The sequence below is a fragment of the Haemaphysalis longicornis genome, unplaced genomic scaffold (genome assembly GCF_048455015.1).
Source record: "Haemaphysalis longicornis isolate Haplotype H1 unplaced genomic scaffold, Haemaphysalis longicornis Haplotype H1 scaffold_7, whole genome shotgun sequence".
In the NCBI taxonomy this organism is placed as follows: Eukaryota; Metazoa; Arthropoda; class Arachnida; order Ixodida; family Ixodidae; genus Haemaphysalis; species Haemaphysalis longicornis.
Window position 1 is genome coordinate 71,169,302 of NW_027526422.1, and position 24,272 is coordinate 71,193,573.

Consider the following 24,272-nt stretch of genomic DNA (forward strand, 5'->3'; position numbering starts at 1 on the left):
GTTGGTGCGATGTGCAGCAGGTAGGGGTCTGAGCCCCAGGTGCTGGGCTTCCGCCTCCAGGTGGCCTCGACCCCGGCTGACACCAGGCTGAGGTCAATGACCGTGGCAGTGGTGTTGCCTCGCCTAAAGGTGCACTCACCGGTGTTCAGCATAGGTCGGCAAAACAGAAAGAACTCACTCAAACTCAATCACATTTTTTTTTATTTACGCTGTACTCAATCAAACTCAGACTCAAAAAGTTCGTCTGGTCACAAAATCACTCGTACTCACTCATCAAATACTCATTTGTAATCGTACTCACTTGTACTCAAACTCATTTGTCCTCACGAGTATTCGTACTCAATCTGTACTCATGAGTACTGAATCTGTACTCATGAGTACTCACTCTGTACTCATGAGTACTCAATCTGTACTCATGAGTATACTCGCTTGTACTCAAACTCATTTGTCCTCACGAGTATTCGTACTGAGTCTGTACTCATGAGTACTGAATCTGTACTCATGAGTACTCACTCTGTACTCATGAGTACTACTCATGAGTACTACTGCTCATGAGTACTACTCATGAGTAATACTCATTCTGCACTCGTGAGTACTACTCATTCTGCACTCACGAGTACTACTCATTCTGCACTCATGAGTACTCTCATTCTGCACTCATGAGTACTCAATTTGTATTACTCACGAATAATCAACTTATCTGCACTGTTAGCTAGGTCGTAGCTCGAATGAAAGTAAGTAGAAAAAATAAATTGTTTAATTGATTAGAAAAACACAGGTTACATATAAATCAGGACAGAGGAAGGAAACGTCTGACATGGTGCACTGTCGTTGGGCGACTTACTTTGCGAAGGCTAGTACACTGTACATGTGAGAAAGCGAAACGGGACGTAAGCACTCGCGTTGCGCCTGGCGTCTCGTCTTGTTCTCAGGCCGGGTCGGGCTCAGGGGAGCTCGGGGCTTGTCGGTGCGGCCTAGGCCGTAAACTGCGTTTTTCTGCGTGTCTTCGGGTGGCAGCTTTTGTCGTCCGTTTTCGTTTCCGGGCGCGCTGATACGTATCCTAATCCTGCTCTGAATCCGAAATGCGCCTGCCCCCAGGCACAATGAAGCGTTCGCGTAGATTGGCGTCCGTTCGTATCCAGATCACTGTCCGCTTGTTCACAGATGCTCGATGCTGGCGTTTGTTTTTTGTTGTTCCAGATACTACAAACTTCGTTAAGAGGGTGTTCGTCTCGTTGAGTTTCGGTGAATTTCAAATCTACTTGATTTTCATTGTGTGTGTGCCGTGGGATTCACTTCGTCAGACCTGAACTTGACAGTGTTTACGGCGTTGCGTTGATTGCGCCGCTTCCATCGGCGATTGTGTTCGTGTAGCTCGTCGCGTGCTTGATGCATGTGGGGGCGTAGACGTCTGGTTTGTCCGGTGGCGAGCTGCGCTGTGTAGGGATGGCATAGTTCGGCGCGTTGAGGACGTTGCTTGAATTGACGCGTGCGTTGCGTATGGTGCGGGAGCCGTTTGGCTTTTCGTTTAGTGTGCGCTAGCGGGGCGTTTTCGTAGGGTGACATGGCTGATCGGTCAAAGTCGTTGCGGCTCCGTGCTCGCAGTCGCCGTGGTTGTTTCGGAAGTGAAACCGTTGTGGTGGGGAAGCAGGCGTAGTTCGTGCCGTCCGTTCGGTCCCACATTCCTCGGCGTCGCAAGCGTGGCTTCATCGTCAGGGCATTCGATGCTTCGTCTGGATCGGGTTCATTCGTTGCCGTTCTTACCGTGTCCGTGTCGTCGCTCAAGACCTCGTCTTTTGCCCGTTGTTTCGAGAATGCTATAATCGCTATGTCTCCCATACAAGCAGGATCCGTTTATCGCGAGTCCGCTTGCTCGCGGTTGCGTCCTCTTGTACGAAATGGTGTTTGTCTTGTGAGTCTCGATCGGAGCGCGGGTGCCGGTGATCTTGTTAATTCTGGCTCGGACATGCCGCATGCGCTGGCCGTGTCGTTGCTCGTTGACGGACCTACTCGCACGAGTGTCATGTCGTTCGTCCGCTGGACTCGGGCGGGAGCCGCGGGTGTCGGAGAGCTCGTACTTTCCGGTAGGGTTGAACCGCGTGCGCTGGGTCTTTTGTTGCTTGTGGCCAGGTGATTTCTGCGGTTGTAACATTCGCTGGCCAAGTCCGGATAGCACCTGTAGTGGGAGCGGAGGATGTCGCGAACAGCAGTTTCCTCCGTGTGTGCTGCGGCTTGGTGGCGTTCCGTGCGTTGTGCATTTCGTTCTCCGTGGTCAGCTCCTGGTTCAAGTTGGATGTCGTTCGTCACTTCTGGTGCGTTTCGTGCGCTGTGCGTCTCGTTTTATCTAGGAAACTCCCCTATAATTGGGGTGCGGTCGTTCGCCACGTATGGTGCATTTCGGGCGCCGTGCGTCTTGCTCGCTTGTCGTGGCCATATCTACCAATCCGGATGCGATGTCGTTGGTTGCGTGGACCCGCGCCGGGAGTGCACGTGCGGAAAATGTACGTACCGGCTCCGTTGCGTTCCCAGCTCTCAGCGTTCCGTTCGTGTACGTCTGTAGCGGAAGAGCGGGTGCCAGGAACGTGGTGCCTTCTGGCTCGTGCGCCCTGCGTACGTTGCGCGTCTCGTTGCTCGTTGCTGGAATGATCAGCGCGTGGGCGATGTAGCTCGTGGGCGATGTAGCAGAGCAACGTGTGTTCGTAATCTCGCCAGAAATGCACTGACCTTCGATGCGTCTCCGTAATCGTGGCGATTACCTGGGAAAGGTCCGGTGAGCACGCAATCACAATTTTGCATGCGTCGTCTCGTTCATGTGCGTGCGTCGTGCATTCTGCCTGTGCTCAGATCTCGTGCAGTCCAGGCACCGTGGAAAACGGGCGGCCGACTATCGCCAGTTGTCTCAGAAAACTTTCTCGTTCATCACGCAGCCTTCTGCTCTCAAACAGCGCTGCTTGCAGGGTCCTCTGCCGTTTGTTGTCGGAGGCAGCCTGAAGTAGCGTTGGCACATTCGTTCGTTTGGAGAGATGGCGACGTTCTTCGTTGTCCTCTAGAAGACGCAAGATGATGTCGTCCTTACGGCCAGAGCAGGGTAGACCTTGTAATCGTAGTGCGCTCACGAACTGCTGTTTCTTCGTAGAGCATAGGACGTAGCGTTCCGTTGAAGTCAGCACTGTGTCGACCACCGCTGGCGTGGAGTGCGTCGGTGCCCCATGTCTGCGTGCTGCACTCTCGTAGTCGTGGTGCGGTCCGTCCAGGTGGTTCGTCCGTTCGTCCTCCCGTGGCCTTAAATCATGATCCTGTCGACTGCAACATCTTAGCTAGGTCTTGGCTCGAATGAAAGGCTAAACAGAAAAAAATAAAATGTCTAACTAATTAGAAATACTGAGATTACATATACATCAGGACAGAGGAGCCCGAGAAGAAAACGTCTTACACGGTGCATTGTCGTAGGGCTTCCCACTGCGCCAAGGCACGTACACGGGAGAGAGCGAAACGGGACGTACGCACTCGCGTTCTGAATCGGGGGCTGAATCGCGGCTGAATCGCGGGGCAGTTGGCCAGTTCTAGAGAGGGCGCATTATGTACATGAAGCTACTTAACGGCGACCCCAGTAGCTCCCATGTGTACAGCGGGGCGTGATATTAAGTTGCAATAATGAATTATCTTTATGACGGACACAGACAGACAGACTGACAGGCCAACACTGTCGCGCTGAAGTGGCCAAAGAAAGACTATCGTCTTTAAAACCATGTGGAAAGAGACGCTGCCGCCGCTGTTCCGAATTCTGCGAACATTGCGCAACCGTACCCCTCGCAACCGCCGCCAGCCCGCAAATTAAGATATAAACAGAAAGGCGAAAACCGGCTAGCGCGCGAAAAGCCAAAGAGTGAGGTCCCGCCGCGAAAAAGGGACAGGACGGGCGCTATGCGTCGTTGTGTCTATTTCCGTTAACAGCTAGGCCAAAACCCACACAGGTCTGATCTTACTAATTTTTCTATTCGTGTGTGTGCGGTTACCCAGAGCACCCATTTGCTGCAAATTTGCTGCACCTGGTGACGCGCCGACGGTGGGCCCGATTCGCGCCTCGGTCAGCCAGCCCGCGGCAGACGTGCCGCAACTGGCGGCACACGGCGCCGCCGAGTCTACTCTCCTTTTCCCATCGAGACGGCGGCACCAAATCATGCTTGGGACGACCGGCCCGCAAAAGACACGCAGCGACGAGTAGACTCTGGAGACGGCGCCGCTGAGTCGCCTCCCCTTTCCCATTCGTGGCTCGGCTGACGCAATCACTTCGCCTGCATTCGCCGGATTCAAACTGCGGCCAGTGATAGTCCTGATTGGAAAGATTCGAACTGCACGCGGCTGCGGCGGAACCCCGGGGGTATAAAACCAGCTCTGAAGCAGCGGCTGTGCGGCGGCATTTCATCGGAGGCACTGAGTTGAGAAGTGCCTTTGTGCGAGCCATGTAACGCTCTTGCTAGCTTTGTATATATTGTATATGAATGCAGCTTAAAATCACCGTCGGCTCGACAACTTCATCGCTCTCCTCTGCGCCGCGTCGATGGCGGACTGAGCAGGGCAACGTCGCAACATCTATGCATCTGTATTGTTAACCTGTGGCTTTTGTATCTATGTTGTACAACGCGCCCCTTATGTAACACCCCTCTGTGGGGTCTTTAAGGAAATAAAGTGAAGTGAATCGAACAGTGGTGACTGAGCTAGAATGGCCCAGTTCCAACAGTGTGTGTGTGTGTGTGTGTGTGTGTGTGTGTTCGGGGGGGGGGGGGGGCGTGGAGAGGGTATCGGTCGCAGTCGAGGGCCGCAGGGCACCCAGTTGGTGCCGGTACAGCAGCGTAGAACTGCTCTGCCGTGCTTTGTGTACTCGAGAACAAAGTTTGTAGAAGCGTTTTTCGGAGGCATGATAGCTTTCACTGACGTCACTGTATTGCCGTGTTGGTGGGTTGGTTGCACAGTGGAAATCTGCAGCTCTTATCTCGAGCAACGCGGATGAAGCTGACAGCGATCAATCAAAAAGTGCGGTGACGTCGTACTATGTGCAATCTACATGTTTTACGAGACGTTCCAAGATGCGAGCTTAAGCGAGCTTAAGCGGCGTCTGGCGGTGGCGTCCATCAATTCGAAACAATTCCTTCTCGAGGCCTCTCACAGTGCGAGCTTAAACTCGGCGGTATAGTTGCAAGCGAGGGGTGGTCGCCCCGCCTGTAAACAGTAGTGAAGGTAGGGGAATAACAACCACCGAAATTCGCCATCATCGTCAGCGCCCTCATTACACAGTGGCATAAACGAGAAGCGGCGAATCGGGTTGCCACTCGAAAGTAAAGCCATTCGAAAGCAAAACGCTCCTCCAGCGGCAAGATGACAGAGCTCTTCGACGAAATATGCGAGGCTAAACAAGGCGCCGCACGCGTTGAACTGGATATTATGATGTCCGATTCACAACTCACAAACGTGCTTAGGTGTACTCGGATATTTTATTTCCATTACTGAGGCAAATTCCACCACCGCGCCTGCACGCCGTAGTGCACGGTGGGGCACTTGTAAATGGCACTACACGAGACCACATTACTAGCGAACCTGAGCAAAATGTTTCAAAACGGGAACCTAATAAAATCATATGGGCGCACGTACATCAGCCAAACTGTCGCTTGAATACGCACAGCGAACGTTACAAACCACGCAGTCGGTTTGACGCGAGTTACGTAAATTAACTGCGACAGTTGAAATGAGCGGTTCGGCTCACGAAACGACTACACAGCGTGACATGCGTCTACGGAAACTTCTGAAGACCGAAAAAGAGGGACTTCAGTACGCCTAGTTCGTGCGTTGTTAGCAGCCTCCACCACCTCTCCCCTAAAACAATTGGAAGGGAGCAAGCGCAATGAAGCCGCCACGCGTTCACAGGCCGCGGCAACAAAAATAACTGCGGCAGTCAACAAGTCCCATCAGAGAAGAGCAACTGCGGCCGCGTTTCCCGCCGGGCCCTCACCCCCTCCTTTTTCCCTCTTCACCGTGACCCCTTTGCGAGCGACCGCCGAAAAACGCTTACAGCGCCAAACAGGGACCGGGAAAGGAGGGAGGTGCAGTTTTCGTTGCCTAATTTTACCATCCTTGACAGTTAAGCTGCACAGTGGCACCGCTAAATGTTTGCGACTCGTACACGCGCGTCCGGACTCGAGCTCGTGATAAAACTTGTTTGCCCCACTGTACTCAGGAGTGCATATACTCATGAATACACAGTACTCATGATTACACAGTATTCATGAGTATTGTACTCATGAGTGCTGTGTACTCATGAGTACTGTATACTCATGAGTACTGTGTACTCATGAGTACTGTGTATTCATGAGTACTGTGTACTCATGAGTACTGTATACTCATGAGTACTATGTACTCATGAGTACTGTGTATTCATGAGTACTGTGTACTCATGAGTACTGTGTACTCATGAGTACTCATACTCATTAGTACTCAAACTCCGGAGTACTCATACTCATGAATACTGTACTCATGAGTACTCATACTCATGAGTAGTGTACTCATGAGTACTGTACTCACGAGTAGTGGACTTACCCCTGTACTCACTCGTCATCGTACTCACTGTTTTTTTCTGGGTGTGTGATCACTCATCATCGTACTCACTCGTGAGTTTGAGTACAAATGAGTACAAATGAGTGTACTCACGAGTGAGTACGCCGACCTATGGTGTTCAGTACAGTCAGGTTGAGGCGCAGCATGGTGTCCCACAGGTGTTCTCCGCGTGTGTCAGTCCGGCCGTCTCCCCACATAGTGTGATGTGCGTTGAAGTCACCACAGAGGAGATGCCGGGCTGCGCAGAGGGACACCAGCCGATCCAGGAGGCTCGAGTCCCAGTGTTGGTTGGGGCGCACGTACACACTGCACACAGTCATGTCACCACCCGGCACGAGCCGAAGCGTCACTGCCACACACTCCTGCACAGACATTGTCACCGCACTGGTGTCCAGCACCGTGTGCTGCACGTCGCTGCGCACAAACAGTGAAGCCCGCGAGAATCCTGGGGGGTGGGAGGGGTCGCCGCACACCACAGCCGAGCACTGCCTGCTGTCACACGCCGTGGGACTATGGTAACCCGTGTATCCCGGCAGCGTGAACCCCGAGCCATCACCCACACGCACATAGCTCTCCTGCAGAGCCACCGCATCGGGCGCGTGCTGCAGCAGGTACGCGCTCAGTTCCGCACGACGCGGGCGGAGCGCGTTTACATTCCACTGCAGCACAGTGGGCACCGGAGGCTGTTTGCGGCGGCTCCTAGCCATGATGGGGCTCGTGGAGTGGTCGTCCCTGCACGGCCTGGACGCACAGGGGTCGGAGGGGATTGTCAGCAGGCAGAAGCTCTCCCACGCTTCGAAGGACAAGGTCTAAGTGTTCCTGCTGCTGCCATAAACTCCACCGCCCTCGTCCCGGCCGTGCTGTGGGTGCCTGGCTGCTCTGTTGCTGCTGGGCTGGGGCGACTTGGCTGCCGTCCGGCCTTCTGGCTGCAGCTCCTCGGGTGCTGGTGCATCGATGTCGCCGGCGCGACAGGGGGCGGCTTGAGCTGCGCGGCCGCCCGCACGGCCGCTCGAGCGTCCACGCGAGAGGTTGGCGCCTGTGCTCGTGCTAGGGCAGCACACACTCGGCGCTCTTCCTGCCAGCGTGGACAGGAGCGGTCGAGCACGGTGTGGGGGCCCCCGCAGTTAGTGCAGAAAGGCTGCGCTGCCTTGCACATTGCCATGGTGTGGGAGCCCCCACATCGCCAGCACCTTCTGTCGCGGTTGCAGCTCGCTGTTGCGTGGTCAAGCCCGCCGCACCTGTCACATTGCAGCGGTCGCGGTCGACACGGCAAGATATATCCATTGTGAGCAAAATCGCGTTCGATGTAAAAAGTTTAATACGCATGGAATTTTTATCGGAATTGTACAGGGGTTCGATATAAGCAATAATTCGATATATCCATGTTCAATATAAGCGGGCTTTACTGTACACAAAGGTTTAGGGAAATATCACAAGCTTTGGGGAAATATCATAAACAAAGCTATCAATCTGTCAACTGGGCTGTTCCCGTCTCAATCCTTGCTCAGCGACAGTTGCCTGTGAGCTGGGAGCGTTGACAGCCCTGGCTGTTGGTGGTAGTGAGTGCACCACTTGTGATAACCTCAGTGCAAGCGAGTGTGTGTGTGTTGCGATCTCTGCTTTTGTCTTTTTTCCCCAGGTGGTGATGTTCTCCATCGGAGACCTAGTTCGGATCTGTGACGACCTCCAACGGCTGAAGGAGTGGCAAGTTGGACACGGGGAGTACATTGACGCAATGCGGGGGGTGAGTGCGGGCTGTTTTTTTTTTTTTTTTTTTTTCCCCAAATATTGTCTTTTTCTTTGCTTTGTGCACATTGGCTAAGGCTTACAAGAAAATTGCAGGGCTAATTCTTTGAAGGAGCAGGTGAAGAACCCGAGTGTGGGCAAGGACTGACATAGTCTGACATGACATAGTCTGACATGGACTGACATAGTCCTACCTAGCGTCACTAAATAAGCTACACTTAAGAGTACCGCCACTTTGTGCACCAGGAAGCGTCTGGTGGCCATTTTGTTCCTGGCTTGCAGTGTTGCCTTCTCTCCCAACAAAACCGCCACCGGCTGTGACGGGCAGAGTGCGACCGGCCAGGCCAGCTCTAGCGTCCGCGCAGCAGAGAGAGAGGGAGAGGAGAGGCGCCCAAAAACAAAATGGCTGTGCCTATATGTAAACAAATATCACGTGGTGCCGACTGACCAATGAAAGTCCTGGCAGCACATAACAATGAGAGAAAAGAGTGTCGATACTCTAAAAGCCTTTATTTGGTGACGCTAGTCCTACCCATTCATGACAGTACAGGTTACACTAGTAGTGTTGGCTATAACAGGGAACAGCTTAGCGCTAAGGAGAGGAAGATTTATTTAACCCAGTGGCAACATTTTGGGCAGCACACGATAGGGACTGGAGGACACTCTCAAGTAACATCTTCTCATTTTGTAAAGGAGCGATCAAAATTTCCTCACACTGAGTGATCCGCCGTAGCACGCAGTCTCAACTAAAGGGGTTGCCCATGCAACTTCTTTAGTTGTTGCAGCTTGTTGCAGCTTGCTGCTCGCAGTTAAACCCTAGAAATAGTGGCCAATGAACACCTCTAGAACCAACCTTTTTGTGTGAATTTCATGGGCAGACCTTGCAACCGTTCTCTCTCTTGTTATTTGTTTGTGGACGCAGTGTGTGGGGAAGTTGGGCAAAGTGGTGAAGCTGTACACTGACGGCGATCTTCGCGTGAGCGTTGACGGGCAGACGTGGACGTTCAATCCGCTGTGCCTGGTGGCTGTTCCTGGTTCAGCCACGGAGATCAGCAACACCATGACGGCCAACACTCGGGAGGAGCATGCAAGTGCGTGGCCCTCGTTTTCTCCCCCTTTTTTTACGGTCCGATTTCTAGTGCTTGAACAGCATGCGCATATTTGCTAGCTACATAGAGGTCTAGGAGCGTAGTTCACACATCTCCAAATGTGAGCTTGATTCTCAGCCACGGCGGCCGCTTTTCTGATGGAGGTGAAAAGCGAAAGCGTCCGTGTGTTCAAAATTTCGGCGCACGTTAAAAGGACCCTGCAACACACTTGGAGCAGTGCAAGTAAACGTGCGCGACGCTTAGCTTACACTACCAGAAATACCTGAGCCAAATATTACATGAGCACGGCTGCCAGTGGTCAACTTCGCAGCTAATTTCTCGCATTTCCTGTGACGATCCGCCACCGTCGGTGCTGTGTACGAACATCTTCTATGCCTGGACCTGTAGGTACAGTTTTGCCGTTTCTTCTGTGTTTTGAGCGCGCACAGAGTTTGAGTGATGAGTTCAATACTTCCCCTTCAGCCAGACCACTCGACAACAAACGTTTATTGCTTCAAAAACGGCCTGCCAGCTCGAGCACGCACTTGCTAGCAGGCAGCCATGCCTTCTTTTTTGTGGCACCAGACCGGAAATAGACTCCTCCATGTTGCGGAGAAAAGGAGAAAACTCCCCGTCCTGTGATATATGGAAGGCCACGGAAAAGACCGCTCTGAGCCACCCCCTTCTCTGGGAAGAGCGCGCAGCTTTCATTGCGTTGTCCGCGGTCGAGTTGAGAGGAAAAGATTATGCACGATTTCTCATCACACGTAGTTTCGGTGACAGCGAACGGATTTTCATAATTCTTGCGGAGGAGATTGCTGGGACTTTACCGCAAAATACATTCCTAGTAGTCTATGGTAAGTGCTGCAGGGCCACTTTAAAGATCCCCAGAGGGTCAAAATCAATCAGGAGCCCTCCACTACGGCGCACCTCATCACCTGCGTAGCGTTGGCGCATTAAACCCCACAATGAATGAATGAATCAATCAATCCAAATGTGAGCATTTTCTGCACTGTTGCTCGCAGCGTCAATAATCACCGCAGTGGGGAAAGACGGCAATACCGGCTCGTAACGTTTTCATCTTGTTCTCGTTTACCACAGAGTTGTCATCATCCTGCGTTAGTAAGCACATCAATCTACCAGTGCATTCAATTGACGCGTGTCTTTTAAAGAACTCATTGATTATCATCACTCCTGGGGCCAGGCTGGTTCACACTTTTGTCCATTTTGAAAACCCCCCCTTTTTTTTGTGAGTAGCTGCAGGCTTTGCCACTTTTGGGGTCTTTTCCATCATCAGCAGCTTCCAACGCTTGAAAACGAACGCCTTCAAAACGAACAATACTCAGAATTCCGCCTCTGGGTGGTCCGAGATGCTGCGAGCTGCTAGTCGTTATTCTTGGGCATCCCAGTGGTGCCTTTCGTGCACCGCTGACAATTCGTTAACTTGCTCAGCAGTCTGATGTATCGAATGAGCCGAGTGTCTTTTCCTAGCACGGTTCCCAGGCGAGTGTCGAACGTGGCCCCCTCCCCCGCCTGTGTGTTGCAGACCCGGCAATGAGCCACCTGCTGGGGGAGCAGCAGCAGGTGGACGTGGGGGCCGTGGAGCAGCTGTTGCGGGATGCAGCACAGGGGCACCTGGACTCGGTCCTCGAGCACCTCACCCAGCACCCTGAGCACGTACGTAGTCGCTGGCTGCGTTCACGCATGCCTCGAATGGGGTGGTGTCTTGCAGGATAATGCTATTTGAAACCTTCACCTTGTGCATTCGTGCACCGAATGCCTTCGGGTAAATGGGAGGAAGAAACGAAAAAAATAAATTGGGCACATATCTGCTTTTTTTGTTGCAAATGTCTCCGTCGACATTTGCCAAGTAAATGCCTCTCTTGGCTTTCCCGGTCACCTCTCATGCTGTTCCTCTTCCGTCGCGCTCCTCCCAAGATAACACGCTAGAGGTTTGCTCAAGTCAATCTAAATTTACCGCGTTCCCCTGCTTCAGGCCGGGTGCCTCGATGCCAGCGCTGCTGTTATTAGCTCCATGCCGCTGCTTGACGAGAGGATCTCCACTTGAGGGGTCTTTCTCTCCCCTTGCAGGTGAACGTCAAGTGTTCGGGCAAGTCTGCACTCCAGGTGGCCAGCCACCAGGGTCACAACGACATAGTGACCCTGTTGCTACAGCATGGAGCAGCGGTCGAGTCCCAGGATGATGATGGGGACAACGCTCTTCACTACGCCGCCTTTGGGTGAGGACTGGCCAAGACTTGACTGGCTGGTGAAGTTAGTTCACCCAATCAGTTACAACCAATCAAGTTTCAGCCAATCATTCTTTCATTAAGTCAATCGATTTCACTCAACCGATTATTGTGGTCAATGACTTCAACGCTGCAGTTGGTGGCATCCTTGTGTGATCGTCTTCTTAGACATACACATGGAGTAGCATGTAGGTCACCATGAGGATTAGCCGAGGCGTGATAAAATGGCTGATCAAATAAGTTCGGCTGATCATTTACGATTGGCAACTTCGCTTTATCACTGATTTGCAATAAACCAGTAATTTAAATCAGTGTGTTAAGCTGATGCTGAAATTCACGTCGCCCATGCGGGCGTCCCTCAAATTTTTCGGCTTAAAAGTACCAGGACAAGAACTAATAAGGCAAATGTGAAGCAAATAGGCACACGGTATGTGCCGCCTTTCCCGTTACTCAGTTGGAATTTGAGGGGAAATTTGTGATTTCGAAGAGTATAACCTCGGAGGGCGTGGGTCAGGGAAGACTTAGACATGTCTTGACCGAGAATCCTTACAAAACAAAAATGGATCACCGCAGCCTCTTTATTTTGAACTTAGTTCAAACAAGTTCGATGTCGAAAAAGAATAATTTATTTCTTTTAACAGAGTTTGAAAATATCTGCTAATAATCACCGAGGCAGATTTTTCTCCAAGTTCACTAGAATTATTTAGTTTGTGAGACACAGGTCCTCTACCCAACACAAGTGGATGACTGCTTCGAGCGTCAAAATGCCTTGGACATTTTTTTATGGAATTATGCGACTGGCTGTAGACCGTGTGCACAAACCAATTGTGGCCTTCGGTTCTTGCTACAGCAACCAGCCTGCCGTCATCGAGACACTGCTGAGGGCCGGAGCAGACATCAACGCTCTGAACCGGGCCAAGTGTACGGCGCTGCATGTCGCTGTGAACAAGCAGCACTCAGACTGCGTCCGCATCCTCCTCAAGTTCCGCAGCGTCCTCAACGTCAACATCCAGGTCAGCCTGCTTGCTTGTGGCCCAGTGCACGAATGGGAGACCAGTTTGAAGGTTGCCAGGAGACAAAGGTATAGGCTGTATTCACTGGCGAGGCACGCATGCAGGCAACCATGTGGATGCGCGTCACTGGTTACGGCGGGCTCTGTGGAATGGCAGTACTTGTCCGTGCTAAGCACTTAATATGTGTTCGGCGTTCCAAACTCTGCCCCACCAAACGCAAATTAATGCCTCGAGACTCCAATGTGAGCGCGATTAATAGCGTCTCTGTTGACACCACCATTGAGAATCGGGTTGAAACGGAGCGGATGACGCACGCCAGTGTCTTTCTCTTCCTTTTTTTTTACCCCTCCCCCCCCCTGTGGCTTACAGGCACGGTGGTACAAGCTGTGCCATGTCTGTGGCACTTAGGCCATGTGCGTTTCCAGTGTTGCCAAGCAAAGAAATTAACCGCTAAGCTTTTCAGTGAATGCCATCTATAGAGTTTTAGCAAGCTATACTAGAGAGGACGCTGACCCACAGGTCAACCATAGCTAACTGATGCTGGAAGACAGGATCAGCGTTGGTGGGGTTGGCCGCGGCGCAAATGTTTTGTCACATGGATGCAACACTTAGGGACTGTTCTGATAATTTATCCTTTTAAAAGAACGATAAAACGACTGAAGTGTGTCTTCGGGGGGTATGGAAAAAGTTTAAAGCATTTTGTAACAGCTGGCTTGGCCCGTCAGAATCGCAGACGATAATGTTCACCTAAAGCTTCCGCTACAAACACAAATTGAAAACGAAAAAACAAAACAAAAAAAACAATCTCCGCATTTTGCCGTTGCAGTGTGCTTTTATTCCCAATCTATGCAAATTAACACCACTGCTGATTTTGCTGTGCTTTGCGTATTTTCACATTTGCTAGAACGTCGCAAGCCAGGCCAATTATGAAGCGAACCAGGAAAACTACACTCTTCCCAGAATTCTCATTGTCACACGGGCGGCCTGCAGTGATTTGCATTGACACTGGAGCCAATTTCCCCTCTAGTATATGTAGGAAACTTTATGGGGAAGGTGGCTCTTTTCGATTTGCACTTGTGTCCTGAAAAGTATTGTCATTGGGTGGGAAAAACTAACCTTTTACTTTTAGTCGGTCTGTGTTTCTTCCGGAATGGTTAAAACCGAGTTGACACTTACCTGGTGTGTAGTTAAGCACAAGAGATGTAATTTGCATCCACATATTGTAGAGGTGAGTGTTGGATTGCTTGAAACTGTTCAACAATTGCATGTCAAATCCCTGCGACATCATAAGAACTTGGCAAGAAAGTGACTGGTAAATCGGCATTGCTTAAAGCTGTATTCCTTAACTCTTGGATTATTTGTTTTAGGTTTGCTTTAACCCTTTCGCTGTCACTGACATACCGTTACGTTTTCGCATTTCCCCTCCGCAGTGTCACTGACATACCGGTACGTTCTCCATTGTGCATTCAAAAATTCCTGCCATAGCGCAAAGCGGGCGTGCCTGGACTGTTCGCGCCGTCTGTTGAATCTTTCTAGTAGCTCGTATTACCACTCGCTAGCTCTCTTTGACGGTATATTGAAGAGTACGGAGTGATCGCTGCCACCCATCGTTGCTGGGAGGGCTTGGTCGCTCCGCATGCTGTACTCTGTCGGGACAAGTGACCATGCGGCACACGTGCGATTACGGATGCAACGGTTATTGTGCCCTCCGCAATGGGTTTCTAGTTTTTTTATATTCTGTTCCCAAGTCTGCTACAGCACGCCAGGTTAGCCCAGCGCGCCGTTGCCTCTAACTGGATGAAAACATGACTCAATCGCGGCTTTCACTCGCTCATTTCTGTGTGTTGTGTGGGCTGTTGTAAGTGCTCCCTCTATGCACGCGGTTACTTTTGGATGACTGACCGCGCGGGGCCTTTGACTGCAGACAGGAGCGATGGTTCTTCGATTCCGATCTGAATACGACTCGAGCTCGGATTCGCATTCTGAGAGTTTCTTATTCGAGGAAGGGGTGCGAGTTCCACAGCGCCAGATTTTGATGTTGAAACGGGGGGGTCGATGTCCCGGAAGCGTGCGTGGCAAACTGAAAATATCTGGAAGAAAGGCAATTTCTCACCCACACTCTTTCCATTTGACGCGTTACGTTCCGGATGCTATCATAGTCAGATAAATCACTATGTTCCTTCCCTCATATTTCAAAAACCAAGCCGACACTGGGGCTGCGTCACGGCCAAAAACACCTGACAGTGAAAGGGTTAAAACTGCATGGTACGGGTTACTGCACCAATGCAATCTTTTGAATGACCAAGACTTGTATTTTGTCTTCATGTCATTGGCAAGCAAGGGTTACAGATAACCACTAGGTTGGAATTAACTGCTACTAATTAGCTCGAGCCTGTCATGAGTGACAGATGTATTGGCGGCATTAAGTTTCCCTATTCACACGGACCTTGCGTTCTGTATGCAGGACACATTCGGGGACACGGCCCTCCATGATGCGATCGGGAAGGAGAACTTGGAGATCATCGACCTCCTCATCAACGTGCCTGAGGTCGACTTCTCGCTCAAGAACAAGCGCGGCTTCAATGTCCTACACCACGCGGCTCTAAAAGGCAACAATTTGTGAGTGGCTGCGATGATCACATTAAGTTTCTTTTGGCAGGGAAACCTGACAGGTATAATGTGCCACAATATAAAGAAAAATTAAATGCCGTTATAAAGTTTCATGAAAATTAAAGCCATTATTTTTCAAAGTGTTCATTGAATAAACACTAATTCAAGTTGCTGAAATCGGTGTGGAAAGCCGGTTTCCTGAAGAATGTTGCTTTGCCACTAAGTAACAGCCATGTTCCTTGATGTAACACTAGCTAACCTAGTTTTTCTTTTTTGTCACCATCTTTCAACATTGTATCGCTGGATGTGCACGAGTCTTTTGCGTTTTCTTTTTTTGCAAGCATTGTTTTAAAGTGTAATTTAAACGGCTTAGTCTCACGCCTAAAATGGGATGCAGTTGCAGTAGACAAACTAGGAGTAAAAAAAGAGCAGAAAAGCTTTTAATAAAGGCAATAAGCAGGTCCATAGCTGCCAGGTTTCCCGAATTATCTGGGAGACTGCCGAATTTTGATGGTTTTGTACGATTCTACGAGCGAAACAAAAATCTTCCGAAAACTGCTCGTGTTTTGCTAAATCTTTCTTCGTGTATGGTCACGTTGCGCCAGAGCTACCTGACAATGCAATGGAATCCTACACTATTTGACATCGCTATCAGCGAAGAGATTAGAAAGCGTAGTCAGCCGTGCGCAGAAGTTGAACTCGTTAGTACCTCAGCAGCGCTGATGCGAGAGGCAGTTCAGCGGAGCAGAAAAAATCCCAGCCTGTTCCGACTATCCATGTCTGATAACGCTCGATCATGTTCTTTTGGCGAAGTGTCGCAGAGGCGGACATTGTTAGCCTCGACAGCAATTCACCGGACTTCATGAAAAGGGCGGCGTCGGCCATGTTGAAGATTTTAGCAAGTGACCTATGGTGTAGGTTGTTAATAGTTTGGAAGACACGGTCGGTACCTGCTCTGTTGTAACTAAGTTAAAAATGCATGTAAAATATTCCATTGTGTTACTTCTAATCCCCCCTATCAGATCTCCCTAATGCCATTGCAGCGAACCTGGCAGGTATGCAGGTCCATCTAGCACACAAGTGTGCATGTGATGAATCCTGTGCCCCATGACAGTGTGGTTGAAAGTATGCTGTGAACACTTGATGATAGTACATTATCTGTCCGTGCGCTTTCTAAGTGATTGCACATTCACAAATATATGTTGTGTTTTGAGGTTGAGGTTTAACACCAGAAAGTTGATTTTTTCTTACTGATAAGAGGGGCCCGCTTGCCACAAATCTCAGCTATTGTCTTGTTTTTTGTGCGCTTAGGTAAGCTACATCAGTGTCATTTGCAGGGTTTTGTGGCCTCTGAAGTGTTTGTAATAGATTAAAATAAAAAGCACAGTGCAAACGAGAAGGTGAATGAAAAAGGCACAAACGCAGCACTGTGTTTGTGCCTTCTAGTGCCCTCATCGTTTGTGCTGAACCAACTCTCTACGTCTACAAACCTACCCAAGCTTGCAGCTTTAGTGAGCTTCAAAAAGATCGTACATACATGTTGGAACGCAAGAATTGGTAACAAGAATTCGTTGGAATGCAAGAAAAGTTTTCTTGTGTATAGCTGACGTTAGAGGTTTGTGGCAAGCAGTCGCTCGCTGCCTTTTCTTTCCACCTCCAATGGGTGGCGTGTCTTCTCGTGCATTTTCCAGTGCGACCGAGAAGCTCCTGTCCCGGTCCCGACAAATAGTGGATGTGAAAAAGGACGATGGATTTGCGGCGCTGCACTTGGCAGCTCTCAACGGCCACTTTGCTGTCGTGGAGACGCTTCTCACGCAGGTACTGCTCCTTGCTTTTGCGTCTTTTGGGCAAACTCTGGCTTGCTGGTGAAACAGAACTAGAAAGTGCTCAGTGTCCACTGTATCTGCCATCTGGGGAAGGTGGGGTGCATGCATTAATAGAACATAACCAACGTTGTTACAATTTGGATAGTACCTGTGAAAGTAACCTAAAAGCAGGGTCGATCTTTGAGACAACTTCATCTTCATCTTGCAGGCATCAGACGGTCTGGCATAATCCCAGGCCTGAAACAGTGTCTGCTAATTGTGCTGTTTTATTCATAATAATGCTAATCTATTTCCGGTTTTATCATAGGACTCATTCTGGACGCACACACACATGCACACACACACGCATGCACGCTCAGAGAGAGAGAGAGAGATGTTTTCCTGCTCGTTCGGCCTTGAAAAGCGCTTGTCTCGTTTCCCTTTCTCATCCCTGTGTAAGTTTCCCTCATAGGGTGTTTGAACTTTCATTGACACAAGACATTTTTCTAACTTTTCTTGTTTTACAGGCCTTAGTTGAGGTACTCATCGAAAGGGGCTATGGTTGCTGCTCTTTTCGTTCAAAAAGCTCGCCCTGTTGTGTGCAAAAATGTAAATTGTTGATCAAAATAAAGATTTTATTTGTTTACCATTCTTAAGTGTAAGATCCTCATCCTAGTTTGTACAAAGGTTGGTTACAGGTTGGTTTGTGTGCATGCACTTATGGGCATCACCATGGGTTGTTGCTGTCTCAGCCGAAGGAGGGTCACGTGCTGTGTCACTCATTGTTGGGTCTGGGTTTCACACGTGCCGTCCATAAGATGCGATACCATTGGCACTTCAACACCTTGTGTTTCGTCCCTTGCCCAGTCATTGTGCTCAGTGTACTGGAACTTGCCCAACTTTTTGTCTTACCCGTCTCCGTCCTTCCGCTTATGTTTGGCGCAGGGCCAGTGCGACGTAGACGTGCGCAACAACCGTCAGCAAACGCCGCTGCTGCTGGCCGTGAGCCAGGGCCAGTGCGGCATAGCGGAGCTGCTGCTCTCCCGGGGCGCCCAGCTGGACGCCCAGGACGAGGACGGGGACACCGCCCTGCACGTGGCCCTGCTCAAGCGGCAGGTGGCGCAGGCACCACTCGACCCCGCACAGTGCCCCACCACCGCCATGGTGCGTCACCGCTATGCGGGGGCCTGCGGGGTTCTTAAAACGGTGGCACACAGTGCCAAGTCTGAGGGGTGGTGTTAGTGTTTCGGCAACGCTGCCTGTATGAATATTGCCTAACGCGTCACCTGCTTTCCAATGGGAGTGGTAGGGATGCTTAGTTCAGGCACTCATCCGCTATGTGGCGCGCGCCGGCGGACATCCCGCCTTACGTCACTGCTCGCGAGTCGCGAACACTGCACCCACTTCTATCTGTCACCTTGCCTCGAAGGCGTCGGAGCGCTGCCTTAGGAATGCTAGACAAACTGTCAACTATTTTGCATAGTTTCCGAGAAGCGGCGCTGGTCGGCGGACACGAAAGCACGCAGGGAGGCTACGGAGCGAGAGAGGGTAGGAGAGAGCAAGAGGAGAGTGGCTGTTTGGCCATTTTTCGCTCACGCGTTAGGCAAGGATTATACAGGCGGCGTTGGTTTCGGGCACAGTTGTGATGCAAAAAGGGCTTCTTTACGGTTGAAGTCACGCTTTTTGTGTGTGTTGTAAAACGAGTAGTGGCATGTGTTTGCAAGGACCGTGTGCGAAACCGTTTTGTTGATGCACGATTGCACGCATTGTGGAGCAGCTTGTTGTGCCACCTGTGTGTTGGCGTTGGTGGGCAAGCTGCTCTGCAAGCTAACTGGGAAAATGTTGCTGTTACTTTCAGCGAAGCTTATTTAGATGTCCCAAGGTCCTAAGGTTCACTTGGAATGCTGTTGTGTTAAAATATGCATCAGCAACTTCAGACGAAGTTGCTGTTTTACCCAGCACAGTACGATCAAGTGCCGAAAAGCCACGGTTTTCATTCCTGTGTACTCTGGGCTGTGAGGCATGCCGTGTTGAAGTGTCGCAAGTAATTTAGACCATCCAAGGATTTTTCTGTGAACTATTTCTTCAAAAAGCAGCCGCTGTGAATGCTAATTGAACCTGATTTTTGTGCTTAGTAGAGCAGTGGTTTGACCAGTGTTTTACAGTAGCATTGGGTCATACTGTCTACTTCTATTATGGTGCACTGTTACGCAGTCGCTAGAGTACTTTTGGTTCCCAATCTGTTTTTTGTAATGGGTTAATACGTTATGAAATATAATGTTCCTTTTATCATGAGGGACAGGAGCATGTCAATCAGCAGCCCTGGAGGTTTCGGAGGAGAGCGTGGGAGTGAGCTTGGGTGCGTACCAGGTGTAATAATATTCTGTGTCTTTATCAATTTCTCGTATGGAAGGTTTAATCCTGACTTTCTTTTCGCTCCTAACGTGCATCGTGTACTGTGAGAAAACCAGGAAATCATAGATAAACAACATCATAAGCGCTCACTTCTTGTTCCGTCCCCTCCCCCCCTTGGTGTGCAGATAGCCGGCCAGCTGTCCACCTCGAGCCAGCCCGAGCTCCGAGACAGCAGCCTGGCGCTGGCCTGCCTGCTGGCCAAGGAAGGGGCCAACTTGCACCGGCCCAACATGATGGGCCGCACCCCACTCGACCTGGCCAACAGCACGGCCGCCCAGGAGGTGCTCCGGCACTGGAGCAGGCTCAAAGGGTTAGTGGCGTGGCTGTCCTCCCTCTCGTTGCGCTGTGGCCGCCTCCTCTCTGATGGTCGCTCCCCTTCCTGAAAGAAGTGCCAAACCGGGCTATAAATTTTTTTGCATGCTGCCGTGCAAGCACAGGCAGTTTTAGTGCAGCCTGAAGGAGAAAAGAAAAATTGGCCACGTATTTGCTCGCTTCACTGCAAATGTCGTCGAAAGACCCTTTCCTCACCCACCTTTCACTCTTTCCCCCCCATCTTACTCCTCCCTTGATAAAGATGGAAAGGCAAATAAGTTTTCCCTCATTCCAAACCCTGTTGGACTTGAAATGCTGCCACAAGGTATAGGCGCGGTCACGAGCTCTTTTGTATTTTTGGTTACGAATGTTGTTCAGCACACGTATTCTTATTTGCTTTCGCAAGGATCAAGCGCGCATCTATCTTAAGTTGAAAGAACACTGCCTAGTATGAATTGATGTTTTGCCTCAAGCATATCTTAATGTTTTCACAAGTAGGAAGTGTGTTACCAGGTCTAGTGGTTTGGAAAGGCTTTGCCTAAATATACCTACCGTATCAGACTTCTTTTAGCTTTTGGTCGCATTACTGAATCAAGGGACCGACAGACCAAATTTTTTGGGTTTAAGTAGCCCATGAAAGACCACCTTCTTAAACAAAAATGGCCACAAATGTTGCTAGCCCCATAAAAAGTTCAACGAAAGTTGCTAACACCTGTTTATTCAATGTTTGTGCAGTGTTAGGGCTCTGTGTTGAACGGCTTCATTCAGGAATCACTTCAGTGTCACTTTGCATTCGATTTTTTCAGTCGTGCACAATGTAGTTCTACAGTCTACGCCCGTTACAACGGACCCTCTGAATCCGGAAAAAAACGTCCGCTGTAGCCGAAGTATGCAGTATCCGACGGGGGGGGGGGGGGGGCTATGAGCCCTACAGTGGGTACTTTGACCGATATTGCATGCATAGTACATACACTTTGTTCTTTCTACACGCCTGCAGCACCTCTGCACAGTGTTCGCGCGAGGGCAAAGAATCGCGTAAACACCGTTTCCAAAACTTAGCACCGGCACTTCGAAAAGGCCTAGCGCATGTGGTCAAGCGTGTAAAGACGCAAGATGAGCTGAGCAAATAACGCAAGAATATAACTAGGCGCAATTATAAACCAGCTATAAAACATCAGTCGTGCCCATCAGCATTAGCTAGGCTCTTTTAAATCCCCTCACGACGAGGCAGGTTTTCCCGAAACCGTTCGTCAAACAAATCGGATCGCTGCCTGACGTTCCCTCAAGGCAGATTCCACATTTTTAGCGATTTTATTCTGGTCATTGAAACAGATGTAATGAAATAATCTGATGACGGTCAGCTGTAAAATCGAAAGTTAGACCAGTTGGACTGCGCACGGTTACCGGCAGATTGCACACAATGGATGGGGAACAACCCCTACTTGAGGCATTTCTTACCTTTTTCGCCGAACGGAACGGGAACGATGCATGCGTGGGAATAATAAAAGCCGAACTTCACTGAACCCGAGTTTTTTTATTACATAAAAAAACTGACGAGGGCAGACTCGCCTCCGAGTGCACCACTTCGAGTATTCGATTGCCCTGTTTTCAATCTCACCGGAGTCGCGTTTATCGGCAGCGGCCTTGTTCTTGACGGTACAGCGGACACTGTGCTTAGACAGGCCTGTACTTCTGGCGATGTCAGCCTGTTTTTCCTCGTGTTCAACAGCGTTAATTACGCTTAATTTATCCGACAGTAAAATCAGCTACCCTGCCGCTCATGCCGCTGGTCGCACAAAAAAAAAAGCCACTGGCTTGGCTTGGCTGCGCCAACGACCCGGCTGCCAGCAATGTTGCCAGACATAATATTTTTCTTGCCAAAATAAACGAAAAAGCACACCGGGCGCCGGCCCCGCGGAAGTCCGCTATAAACGTTCAGTCGAAACAATTTTTGCCTAAAATTTAGTCTGTTGTAGCCGATAGTCTGCTCTAGCCGGGTCCGTTGTGAGCGGAGTGGACTCCATTTAAAATGCATGGGTACCAGACAAACCAACAGAAATGGTCTGTTGTAACCGAAAGTCTGTTGTTGCCGGATCCGCTGTAACGAGCGTAGACTGTATATATGTAGCACCTTTAGAGGTGCTATATAGAGCTATATATGACCTATAGCTTGTGCACAATATATCTCTATATAGCACCTATATAGAGATATAGCACCTGGAATGTGTCGGGCATGAAGGCATTACCTTGAGATATAAAGGATTACCGTGAGAGTTGTGACGATTGTGTGCCTTTTCCTCTGCCTCTTTGGGTGACAGCTGCACGGCCCCTCTGCCTGGCCCGGAGCCTGTGCCCCAGGGTGACGAGTGCCAGATCTGCCTGGAGTCCTGGGCGTCGGTCACCTTTGAGCCATGCGGTCACCGGATCACGTGCGTCGACTGCTGCGCCAGAATGAAGAAGTGCCTCACGTGCCGCCAGCCCATTGAGAAGAAGACCGACCAGCGTGAGTCTCCACAACTGTGGATGCAGTGAAAGCACACCAATGACCAACAAGTCCGAGGGGAAAATATTTAAGTGCAACGGATTTACGAATACTACGCCTTTCTGAATGATGATCATTATTTAATTGTCGTCTGCTATATGAACAACACCTCATTACAATAAATTCATATTTGGGAACCCGAGTATTCGTGAATTTTGTGCGCATTTCCAGTGGACAAAGCTATAGTCTTTTTTTTTTTCCCTCCAATACTATACTAACGATGCAGCATTCAAACTAAGCTAACGACGCAGCATGCAAAACTGGTGCCTTGGTCTTGCTCCTGTTATATAGTGGGCAGAGCTTGAGGGGCCTTAGCAGTACTCTAGTGGCGACGTGAGCCGCGCAGCAGGCAGCATGGTTGGAAGTATGCTGTTGAAATGTGACTCCTTGGAGAAGGTGGTGCCATTCGTATTTGCGAGGTGCATGCACTAAAATGTGACAACAGAGCAATGGCCCCGCACCCACTAATGTTGGTGTTGGTGCGACGTTTGGTTCCTTAACTAAAGCTGCACTAAAGTAGTGTCAACCTAAGCCGTGCAGTCCTTGTTGTGGTGCCGTCTGCACAGCGTGCCTTGCAACCCGCACGCATGCAGGGGGCCGGCCGGTGGTGGCGTCGAGCCCCGGGAGCAAGCCGGCTGTGAGCCTGGAGCAGTACCGGCAGATGGAGTACCGGCTGCAGGAGCTGGAGGAGGCGGGGGGCTGCGGCATCTGCCTGGAGCGCAGGCGCAACGTGGCCTTCCTGTGCGGCCACGCGGCCTGCTCCCTGTGCGCCCAGGGGCTGCGCGTCTGCCACATGTGCCGGCAGCCCATCACCCGCAAGATCCCCCTCTACTGACACCCAGGGCACTCATGCGCACGCGGGGGAGGTACGCTCATCAACCGATTCTCTCTCCTATCTTTCTCCTGCCTTCTCTCCTCCCCTCTCTCTTTACACCCCTCTCACCCATTAAGGTGGCTCAGTGGCTATGGCATTGTGCTGCTGAGCCCAGGGACACAAGTTCGATTTCCGGCCGCGACAGCCGTTTTTCTGATGGAGGCGAAAAGCAAAAACGCCCGTGTGTTCGAGATTTCGGCGCACGTTGGAGATCCCCAGGTGGTCAAACTTGATCCGGGGCCCTCCACTACGGGACGCCTTATTTTCTGTGTAGTGTCGGCGCGTTAAACCTCAAAATAAATCAGTATCTCACCTTCTCTCTCTCTCTTTCCCTTCCTCCATCTATTTCTCTCCCCTGCCTCTCCCTCTCCTTTCCTGTTATTTGCTCTCTTTTCCTTTGTCTCTTTCTCTTTCTCCTCGCTCTCACTTTTTCATCTGATGTACTGACTGCGCGCAGCTCTCGCAAATAACAGAAGCAAGTAAAACCTGTTGGAATGACGGTAACGAATAAAACAGCATATTAAGGGATTGTAATACATCATAACAGCAAGTGCATGCACAGTGTCATGAGCAAGATAACAGTTCTCCCTTGCAGCTGCTTGAAAAGTTTATTTCGTCGGTCTAAAGAAATCGCTGTGGGAAAAAAAATTGCTTCCGCTACCCAGTTTTTCTCACTTTTTTCGTGTCCGTCGATGAATCTGGGGCAGCGAAATCGTCATGCGGCAAAGCCAACTTTATCGCGCATGCTCAGCAGAAAACAGCTGTAACTCTCGTGTTATCAAAACCATCCCAAAAGCAATTATATTTGACAATTGGCTGCTAAGATGAATAACATTACGCAGAGTTTGATTTACTTGTCGATGTGAGTTCACAGTAAAGTTTTAAACGTTACAGAATTTCTGTCTGCTTCTACGGAAGGGAAACAGACATCCCCTATGTTTGCCTGCTAAAATAAAACCATACTCCTTCCAAGTTTAATTACGTAAAAATAAATACGTGTACAGCCTTT

At 50.2% G+C, this 24,272-nt stretch overlaps 1 protein-coding gene across 3 annotated transcripts in view; it reads left to right on the forward strand.

The window, feature by feature from the left end:
* Window positions 1-24,272, forward strand: part of Mib2 (E3 ubiquitin-protein ligase mind bomb 2) — a 69,563-nt gene that overhangs the window by 37,786 nt on the left and 7,505 nt on the right. For all 3 annotated transcript variants that reach the window (XM_077677760.1, XM_077677762.1, XM_077677763.1), the window contains 11 exons: window positions 8,249-8,353; window positions 9,278-9,446; window positions 10,990-11,120; window positions 11,535-11,683; window positions 12,543-12,705; window positions 15,170-15,324; window positions 17,007-17,133; window positions 18,066-18,284; window positions 19,661-19,845; window positions 22,166-22,350; window positions 22,983-23,255. In XM_077677760.1, coding sequence (XP_077533886.1) covers window positions 8,249-8,353; window positions 9,278-9,446; window positions 10,990-11,120; window positions 11,535-11,683; window positions 12,543-12,705; window positions 15,170-15,324; window positions 17,007-17,133; window positions 18,066-18,284; window positions 19,661-19,845; window positions 22,166-22,350; window positions 22,983-23,224 — 1,830 coding nt within the window. In that variant the 3' untranslated portion in view covers window positions 23,225-23,255. The remainder of the gene's footprint in view (window positions 1-8,248; window positions 8,354-9,277; window positions 9,447-10,989; window positions 11,121-11,534; window positions 11,684-12,542; window positions 12,706-15,169; window positions 15,325-17,006; window positions 17,134-18,065; window positions 18,285-19,660; window positions 19,846-22,165; window positions 22,351-22,982; window positions 23,256-24,272) is intronic.